General features: G+C 35.3%; 1 protein-coding gene across 1 annotated transcript in view; it reads right to left on the reverse strand.

Annotated features, from left to right (window-relative positions):
- Positions 1–10764, reverse strand: part of LOC148942917 (sucrase-isomaltase, intestinal-like) — a 104014-nt gene extending 93250 nt beyond the window's left edge. The window contains exons 1-2 of the mRNA XM_089102396.1: positions 10759–10764; positions 6750–6881 (exon numbers count right to left, since the gene is read on the reverse strand). Coding sequence (XP_088958522.1) covers positions 6750–6881; positions 10759–10764 — 138 coding nt within the window. The remainder of the gene's footprint in view (positions 1–6749; positions 6882–10758) is intronic.
- Between the last annotated feature and the right edge of the window lie 365 nt (positions 10765–11129).

An 11129-nucleotide genomic window follows, 5' to 3' on the forward strand; every position in this document is an offset into this window, starting at 1 on the left:
TAACTGAACCACCATGCAACTGGACCCCTGTATAACCAAACCCCTTTGCAACTAAACCCTCGTCTAACTGAACCACCAGACAACTGAACCCCACTTAACTAAACCCTTGTGCAGCTAAACCCCCGTGCAACTCAACCCACCTTAACTGAGCCCCCGTGTAACTGACCCCTGTACAACTGAACCACCGTGCAACTGAACCACCGTACAACTGAGCCACCGTGGAACTGAACCACCGTGCAACTGAACAAACTTGTAACTGAACCCTTGTGTAACTGAACCATCGTGCAACTGAACCACTGAACTCAGTTTTTCAGTATTCTATAAATATTAGGCAATATAATTGAGTAGAAAACAAATTAAAATTTTCACCTGTTCAACTTTGTTGAAATTGTTTGTTTCTTAAAGCCATGATATGAACGCCTGTCAAGATCAGTCATAAAAAATCTTTGCTTTAAATCTCTATTTTTTTCAGACGTTTCTCGACGTTAAATAATAAACATGTGTGTTTAAAATATTTGACCTTAGTCAATCTAGATAACGAATTTTGATCAGATGTCTTTGAGGAGATTGCAGCTAAAAAGGATATGGAAAGGTGACTGGTCTCACCCTGGTCTTTTTTTCCAATATCGTTTCAGAATACCTTAAAATTTCGAACTTAATACTCTTAGATTTGTGCCCTCGGCTGTTCTCGAGATATTGCAGATCTTTTGTCTTGTAAAACTGGATGCACATAGTACCTCATGATTTAGTTGAAGATGTTCCTAAACATTTTCCGAAAAATATGATAGTTGATACCATCAGCCGTTGTAGATATTGCTGGTATTTCCTTTTCACGACCAATTAAGGAAAACATGTCTTTCAATTGTGTTTAGCATTCTTGTTGACATTTCCCTAAGGTTTGACCTTAATGCTCCATGTTTTTTTATTTATAGGATCAAACATGCCCTCTCTTCTTGATAAAAAAAAAAACACCTTGTATGTTAGCCGGGAACTACCACCTCATGGAAAATACCCTCCCCCTGGAAAATACCTCTCCGTGATAAATCCTCCCCCGAAAAATACCCCTTGTGGTTGGTTGGTATCCAAACACTTTCGACATGTAAAAAAATACTAAAACTGCCTGGGGATTATTGTTAATTTTTACCACCATCCTCCTCTCGTCTCTCCCTTAGAGCTAATTCTGTATTTATCCGAAGGCTCAATGAGAGTTGAGATGTTTTGGCATTAAAACACACCCTTTGAGGTGTTTCTCTCCCTCCATCCCTAGCTACAAAACAATCAAAGAACTGCATTGCAGAAATTTAAGTACCTTTATAAGTTTTGTAATTTGTCCATTGCTTACAGATAGTGTTTGTTATTGGGAAACATACTAACATTTTTTGCGTGTTGTTTTCTGATGGGGGGGGGGGGCGTTCTAGAGGATTTTCCATGAAAGGAACATTTTTTACGGAGGGAGGGGCAAGGCTTACACATAAATTCCTCTTTTCCACTTTCCTTAGCATTTCTCAGCTAAACTAAAAAATAACAGAATATAAATAAAATATTCCATTTTGGACAACCGTATTTTCCGCGAGAAGGTATTTTCCAGGGGAGGGTTTTTCCTTGGGGGAGGGAGGGAAATAAACGCCTACAGCCGTGGACAGAGACATGGCGAAGAGAAATCCCATTAACAGACATAAAAAAGGAGAAAATAAATCTGGCTTTAAGAGTTTCTGACGTCTGATTTTCTTTGTTTTTGTGACAACAAAACCGAACTTTTTTATTAATCATCTCAACATTCGTGTATATTATGACTTTAAAAAACAAACAATTCCAACAAGGTTGAACATGTAAAGATTCTAACTTGTGGTTTACCCAATGTAAGTACGGTGTTTGAGTTGAATGAGAGTTCAGTTATACAAGGGTTCAGCTGCACTATGGTTCAGTTGCACAATGGTTCAGTTGCATGGTGGTTCAGCTGCACGGTGGTCCAGTTGCACGGGGGTTCAGTTACACGGGGGTTTAGTTTAATGGGGTTGAGTGGCACGGGGGATGAGTTGCACGAGGGCTCAGTTAAATGGGGTGGATTTGCACCGTTCAGTTGCATGAGGGTTCAGTTGCACGGTGTTTCAGTTGTAAAGGGATTCAGTTGCACGGTGGTTTAGTTGCACGGTGGTTCAGTTACAGTGGTTCAGTTGCTTGGGGTTCAGTTACACGGTCGTTCAGTTGCAATGGAACCAGATTTTATAGAGGAAAAAGGGGGGTATGTTTTACCTATGGGAGTCCAGGGGCGTGAAACTTCAAGCTATTATTTTCGTCTTCAACAAGACCATCAATTTTTTGCTGTTGAGATGGGAGGGGCTAAAGGATCAGAAATAAGCCAGCAAAACTTTTTTACTGATCAATTTGAAAATTACAGCCGTAAGTCCTTGGACCAAGAGGAATCGTGTACAAAAGTTACTCAAAGGATCGGTCCCATTGAAATCGCTCCATCCTCCAACTTTGGGCTATCGGTACACCAATGTAGAAGGAAAAAATATTGCTTTCCCTCAGAATGCAGCCCGAAAAAGAGTCAGAAAAGTGCCAAAACATTTTTCCACCTACTTCAAATGGAGGGGGTTACTTTAGAAACCTGGAAGGGGGATCATTCGATTGAAAATTGAATGTTTTTGCTTTCTTTTTAAGGACCAAAAGCTATTGAAGGGCAATAAACCTCCCTCTTGGTTTCCCTTTTGCTATTCGGCCCACCTCTAACCCCTATGATATCGAATGAAATTTTTAGATATCTGTTTTGTTCAAAATTTTTAAATGCCTAATAAGTTTGCCTTTGGGGTTGATATAACCCTATAGCCTTAATGTTAAACTTTTTCTTACCCTGCTATGATAACTTAACCCCCAGAAACACACAAGAAAATAAAATTAAAAAAGCAAAAATAAATATTACAAGACATTCTAGACCACATATTCTGCCTATATTTTGGAACATTGGTAGAATATACCAAAATTTGTTTTTTCTTCCTTATTTTTGTTTTTCAAGCTTTCTCTGTGGCAGCTCAACTTTGTATATGGGGGAATTTTTCACGGGAAGGATTATCCTGAGACATTTTTCCCTGGGGGGGGATTTTCCATGGGAATATTCTGGAAGGAATAAGCCTAAAGAGGAATACAAACACGGTTTGTTCTCAATGTGAGAATGAGGTAGATTGTATAGTCGTGGAATATGTTTTATGTGAGTTCGGTCTCCTTCTCATGCTAGAATGTTAAACTAAAGCTTTTGGGTGTTTAAATTGGAAAACAGAGGCACCTTTGTCGATACTTGCAAGCTGTTAAGTCCCGCATAATAATGTAAACTATATGCGTGTTTTTGGAATATTGTCTCTTACTGAAGTGTTTTTATGCTTTTTTTTTTACTTTTGCCTTTAGTTTTTATTGCGGTTAGTTTATTAAGGCTAGTCTTTTGCATGGCGTTACGCTGCTTAAAAAATATTTAAAGGTTTTTACATTCTTTTCAGCTTTCTTCATTAGAATAATTATTTATTTACCTTTACTTGAGGTGTTTTATATGTTACTTAATTACTAATTGTCTCAGTTGCTTGTTCTTCGCATGCATATTTTAACCCGTCTCTAATTCATGTTCAAATGTGTCCGTTAGTTATAAAAGAAATATGTTTTAACTGTTTAGGTGTCCAATGCCAAAATTGTGCAGGCTTGGATTATAACCAGTTCAAAAGGGAGTCCAACATATTTCGCAAAGGTTTCTAACTATGATATGATGTGCACAGCGAGCGCAGCCACTGAATAACCAAAAAGTTGGATGTAAGCTGTTCAGTTCTTCTCCCAGGACAAGTCATTGATGCAATCAAAGTTTTTTTTTGTCTTGTAACAAAGAGGGGAAAGCTAAGTGAACTAAATTTCGAGACTTCAAAACTTCAAAAATAATTTGCTGAAAAAAAATTAGCTTAACTTGGTCATGATACTAGATTGAAAGACGGTATTTTCTAAGCAGAACTGAGTGTAAAGAGATAGTAACATGATTAAAAGCCAAATTATCGATATATTTCGCTGTTTATTTAATTCTTATATTTCGCTTTAATTCATTGCAACATAGGATACTATCAAAAAGGTGAATTCTGAATTCTGACCGAAAGGAAGGAAAAGGAAGAAAGGAAGAAAGGAAAATGCTGAATTCTGACCGGGAAATATTTATACATCTGGCCTGTGTTTATTTTATTATTTATCTCTATGGACCACTGAATAAAAGTAAAAGTAAAATAATTGGTACTTCCTTTACCAGACGGTGTTGCCATCTAGTTTACGTTAGAAGGAACTAGGTCAATTGGCTTCGGTGGCTTTCTGATATTACCAACAGGCCAATGTTGCCAACGCAGTACAGTAATATCTGTTTCGTATAATTTAGAGGTCCGGGTACAATGCAATACATTTGGACACGTCTTGGTACAATACAAAGTTTCCGGTATATTTTGGTACATTCCCAAGGATCATTTAGGGCTGACACATATGAATAAATCTCTGCGAATTACAAACTAATCATCACACGAGAAACAGTGCTAAGAATTTGTTTCTGAGAGAGTATGAAGGTATTATTGAAAAAAAACATGTCACTTGCCTTTCAGCTATTCTTTTTTTTTGTCTGTGAAATGGAAACTGACTTGATCGGTATAATTGGTATAATTTTTTTCTGTGAAATGGAAACTGACTTAATTGATATAATGCTATAATTGGACTATAAAGCATCTTTAGGTACAACTTGGTCAGAAAACAGGCACGATTTATCTCAAAGGTTTGGTACATACAAGAGTTGATTTGGGGCCAAAAAGCTCTTTCTATCTAACAATTAAATATGTAAAAAAAAGATTTTTTCCAATTAAAGAAAGGAGCTAAATTAGAACTTAAACAGAACAGAAATTAGTCCATATATGAGGGGGTCTGTCCCCTTCTCAGTCCCTCACTTGCTGCTCTAAAGTTATTTGGTTTTTTAAAAAACTTTCTTATTCCAAATAAACTGATATTGTGTTTTAGGAATCTTTCTTAAGGAATTGGGACAAAGAGTCAAAAATTAGGGTAAAGAACGAGGGACTGAGGAGAGGGTAGTCCTCTCTTCATATGTGGAACGCAATCTGTTTGTTTTTTTTAGTTTAATTTAGCTAAATAAAAGTCTAAATGAAAAGTCAGTGTGGTATCCAAAATTATCTAATGTAGCTAAATAATTTCCAAGACCCCACTGGCTAAGCTTGACAAGATGAAAAAAAAACTTGAAATGAATAAAAACGAAGATATTTCCAGCCAGTGAAAATAACAATACAGTGCGAATATTCCGGCTGAGATCTCTGCTCAACCAGCCTCAGTGAAAAAATGGAAAAATAAAAACAGACCGTAAAAAACGAACACAAAAATAAATAAAAACAAACCGTAAAAAACATCCATTAAAACAAAAGAATACCCTCCAGCCTTCTAAAAGAAAGCTCCTGTATTTCTATTAAGGGCTAATATATACATAAAAAATTAGCCCTTTATAGAGATACCGAAGAAACTTATTTGAGCCCTATTTATGATGAACTTATTAATTCAGATATTTCTCCTTTACATTGTAATACTTCGCAGCTTAATAAAACTTCGATGGTACCAGACATAGCAAGGGATTAGCTGTTAAAAAAAACACTAATAAAATGAACTCTTGAATTGCAACTCAATATCATAATTTTTATTTAGTTACCTTTTAACCGTTGCACAGGGAGGGACTTTCTTATATTTTAATGGTTGTTATTTACGATTTATTTTATTTATTTTACTGGTTGTATTTTACAGGCTGTTTTATTTTTCTATTTTTGCACTGAGATGGAAATATCCTCATTTTTGTTCTTTTAGTGTTGTTTCTCCTCTTACTTGATGTTACTCGTTATTTTCACTTAAAAAAAGCTTTTTCTTTTTAATTTAATTTTTGATTGTTTCTAAAAGATGCCGGGAAATTTACCCCGCTCTTTCCGTAAAAAATTTCCCTCGAAAATTGCCCCAAGAAAATTTCTCCCGCAGACGATCCCCCAAAAAATTCCTTCCGCATAAACTCCTACCTCGAAAAATTCTCCAAGAAAATCCTCTCCCAACTGAAAATTCCTTCCTAAATATTTCTCCCGGATAATGCCCCATGGAAAATTCTCCTTAATTTAATTTAAAAAAAAACTTGTTTTGCCATTAAATTTGTGGTTACTCTTCAAATCATGCCGATATAAATTATCTGTGCTCATCCTTTGAACCTTTTGGCTCCATTGTTAACCTTACGTGACTGTTAAACAGAAAATCAGGAAAATGTTCGACTGTATTTCAATACTGACCGGAATAAACATTTACTGTTAAGCACATGTTTAAATTTCTAAAAACTAGACACTTCAAACTTCCACTTGTCTGGCAACTATACCTAGGTAAACCTCTTTCTTCATAATTTTGAAATTTTTTAAAAATTTTAAATTCTGGATTTAATATTCAAATTTGTATGCCTTAATTATCGTCGTCTATTTATGGTCAAACAGTGTCATCTTTTTTTCCTTACTCGTGCTACCATTCACTTTATTGACTGGTGCTACAACTTCGATGTTCTCTTGTTTTCGCTCCTAAGGTAAGGTTATCTCATCAAGCCTCCAACCTAGAAACATGGGATGTACTGTATAAACCTCTTTTTAGATTTTTCGACCAGTCCTGAATTTTCGTCTTGCATTAAAACTATGTTGAAGTCTACTAAAAGTGAAAAGCCTTACCAATATTGTGGCAAACTTCAGCCCTCTTGATTTAATTTCTTTCACGTAGTCTGGCAAGTCTGGGAAGTTTGTTGGACTGATTGTAAAGTCCAGCGCCCTATCCATAATATCAATATCACCATACTGTACATCCTTTAAAATACAAAAATAAATTATCAACTGAATAAATAAGTTTTGACTGGAGAGTAAAATTTTGGAAGTAAAAGGATTAGTAGATTAAGGCGGAAATAATTAGCGAATAGGAGAAGATTAGAAGATTAGCGCTGGGCTATAGGTCTGAAATAAATTTCACCTGCTCTCAATTTTCAAACTAATTCAAGTTTAATTGATTTAGCTCATTTAGAATTTCATTCCAGTGACTATGAATTTTTTGGCAGTATTTAGCTTATTCTCAGCCTAGATTTAGAATTAACGCAATTTTATAGATTATGAAATCTTGCTAGAGGTAAAACTCCTAATCTTCGAAGACCCAGTACCAAAAGAACACAGCCTCTTATCAAAGAAACAATCACCAGTTGAAGTGTGTATATGTTACGATGAAAGACCGGAATCTGGTAAACGTCGAAATTCACCGATGAATGTCCGAAATTCCTTTTCTCTGCTTGGATTCAATCAGATTTGATAGTCTGACGCAAGGTTTGATGGTAAAAGTTAAAGTTAGGTTAGGTTAAATTAGGATATAAATCTTGGAAACGGGTTAAAAACCTAACCTAATCCAACTTAACCTAACCTGTCACCATCAAACCTTGCATAAAACTGGAAAAGCTGACTGGCAAAGCTAACTAGATCCAAGGAGAATAAAGGTAATTCCAGAAATTCACCGGTGAATATCGACATTCTCCAACTTCAGTCTTTCAGAGTAGCATGTACATTTTGTGGATACCTTGTACGCTGTGTGATCCATTAAAGAATGACTCCTCCCCTTTCACTTGAACTGCATCTGGTGAAGGGTTCATGGTGAACTGTTCATTCTCTGACCTCTTTAAAAGTTAAATCGATTAATTCTGTTTGTTTTATTTTTTTGTATTTTGACTGTAAAATCAATTAGTTGAAGTGGTTTGAACTAACTCGGCTGAACTGTTGTGAACTGAATCAACTGAACTGTTCATTCTCTGAATTGTTCAGAAGTTTAAGCGATCAACTCTGTTTGTTTGTTTTTTCGTAATTTGACTGTTGAACTGTTCCGAAGTAAAATCGATCAACTCTGTTTGTTTTATTTTTTCGTAATTCGACTGTAAAAGCAATTAGCTGAAGTGCTTTGAACTAACCAGACTGAACTGTTGTGAACTGAAACTGAATTGAACCTTTCGTTCTCTGAACAGTTCAGAAGTCAAACTCTGTTTGGTTTCTTTTATCGTAATTCGACTTTAAAAGCAATTAGTTGAAGAACCTCGGCTGAACTGTTGTGAACTGAAACAACTGAACTTCCCGTTCTCTGAACTGTTCAAAAGTTAAAATAGAATGTATTTTCAGTTTCGTGATCTATAATCCAAAGCAAAAATCCAAAACAAAATAAATACTATAAGTATGGGTGATAAACGCTCATACAATTTGTAATAAAATTCGAATAGAATAATAAATTTTAAGCTCTTGGGCCAAAAATCAAAATTTTTTATTATTCAATGTTTTCAATATAACAGGTATGGACAAAAGATCTTATAGAATTTAAATGTAGATGAAATTATATAAAAGAAACCGAAATGATTTAAATCGCACTAAGTAAATAGTAAGGATTTTATACACATATACAATATTTATAATACGTATTCATATATATATACACACACACACACACACACACACACACACACACACACACACACACACACACACACACACACACACACACACACACACACACACACACACACACACACACACACACACACACACACACACACACACACACACACACACACACACACACACACACACACACACACACACACACACACACACACACACACACACACACACACACACACACACACACACACACACACACACACACACACACACACACACACACACACACACACACACACACACACACACACACACACACACACACACACAAACACACACACACATAAACACAAACACACACACACATACAAAAAAACACACACACACACACACAAACACAAAACAAAAAATAAAAAAAAAAAAACATAAGCCAACACACCCAAACAAACCCCCCCCAACACACACAAACAAAAACACACAACAACAAACACAAAAACAAAAAAAAAACAAAAAAACTCAAAAAAAACAAAACACAAAAAAAAAAACACACAAACAAACACACAATATATATATATATATATATATATATATATATATATATATATATATATATATATATATATATATATATATATATATATATATATATATATATATATAATTGTCCTCGTTTCCTTTCTTCGCGATTTTTTGTTTATATATATATATATATATATATATATATATATATATATATATATATATATATATATATATATATATATATATATATATATACATATATATAATCCAAAGCAAAAATCAATAATCCAAAAACAAAATAAATACTATGGGTCGGTCCCGAAAAACAGGATCAGCCGCTTTGTGGCGTGTTTGAAACAGGTTTTATGCGGCCATGCCCCATAGAAACAAAAATGAATTCTTGTCGAAAAGGGGCATGTTTAAGAGCTGACGTCACAAGATCTATGTGGTGCCTTCTTAAGCTAATACGAAGGTGATGATATGCCGATTCTAAACCAAAAACGACTCTATCGAAATGTGGCATGTATAGGCATCATGTCAAAAAACTGGTTTTTTAATCACAAGGCTTGAATGTCTCTTGTTTTGGCCTTTTGCCAACATCGATCGTATATATGGGTCTGCTAATTACGAGTTATAGAGTTTGTACTTTGAATAGAAGATGCAGCATATGAGACGCAAAAATCTTATTCTCTTAACCCAAAAAATATATCAAACATGCTCGTGGTAACGAACTGTAAGTAAGGAGCAACCCGGCTCAATTATAACCGAAACTCTAAAAAACGGATTTTTTGATACCAATAGATACATCAAAAGAATCAAAATTTGATTCTGATGTCAATCATATAATTTTAATCAATTTTAGTTCTACCCATCAAAAGTTAAGTGTCTCATAAAATATTTCAACTCTTCTAACAAAGGGAGAAAAGACAGCCTGAAAGAACTATTGGATTTATAAAAATCACACACTAATATTATGCTTATCATAAACACTACTGACTAGGTGTCAAGCACCAACCTACAAACATGTGGAATTTTGAATTTTATCATGGAAGAAAGATCACGGATGCGTGTTTGTTTTTTTTCCCCAGGGGTAATCGTATCGACCCAGTGGTCCTAGAATGTCGTGGGAGGGCTCATTGGAAACGGAAGTTAAAAGTTCTAGCGCCCTTTTCATGACGGATAAAAACGGAGGGCAACTAGGCCCCCTCCCAGGCTCATTTTTTCCCAAAGTCACCTGATCAAAATTTTGATAGCCATTTTGTTCGGCATGGTCAAAAATATGATAACTATGTCGTTTAGATGCACTTTAATCCCCAGGAATCCCTGGGGAGAGGGTTGAAAGTTTTGAAATTTGGCCACGCCGCAATATTATATTGGTTATTGGTAAGTATACAGACGTTTTCAGGGGGATTTTTCTGGTAGGTGTGGGAAAGGGGGGGGGGGGGGTTGGGGGTTATAGGAGGATCTTTCCATGCAGTAAGTTTTCATGGGGAAGTGACATTGCTATGTGGGGGCGCTGCATTTTGGCGACACATAAAGAAAAGACTGGCAAAATTATATTTAAAAAAAAACAAGTTTTTTCCCCTAGTCAATACCTCGTTCTTCAAGGCAAAGAATTTTAGTACTTTTCAAAAGAGCTTTTATTCTAATTAACGGCTCTGAGATTAAGGAGTCATTTTTAAAGAATTTGAACAAAATTTGAACTTTAGCTTAAAGAGCAAGGTATTGGACTAGGGCAAACCTCCATTATACGTATTAAAAATCAATGAATACAGAAGTTCGTTACGTAAGTATTCAAAGTTACATATATTTATTACTAATCACCAAAAACGTTCGTAAATAAAATCAAACAAGTCTTTTGAAAAAGCTATTTAATAAAAAAGTAAAATTAATATGCAAATTTTTTTTAATACAAAAGTCATATAAAATTCCCAATTTTGAAAGACTTATTTTTCCACAGAGGGGGGGTCTTTTTCCGCTGGTCACTTACGGGGAGGGGGCGTTTGTACAGGCTATACTTTCAAAGAGGATTTTCTCCGCATACATTTGTATCAAGTATAGTTTAACAACCAGACGGACAAAGTACTGCGTCCTTCTCCCATTGAAAACAAA

Source organism: Artemia sp. Qi Xiang Cuo, chromosome 16 (genome assembly GCF_049724085.1).
Source record: "Artemia sp. Qi Xiang Cuo chromosome 16, ASM4972408v1, whole genome shotgun sequence".
Lineage (NCBI taxonomy): Eukaryota > Metazoa > Arthropoda > Branchiopoda > Anostraca > Artemiidae > Artemia > Artemia sp. Qi Xiang Cuo.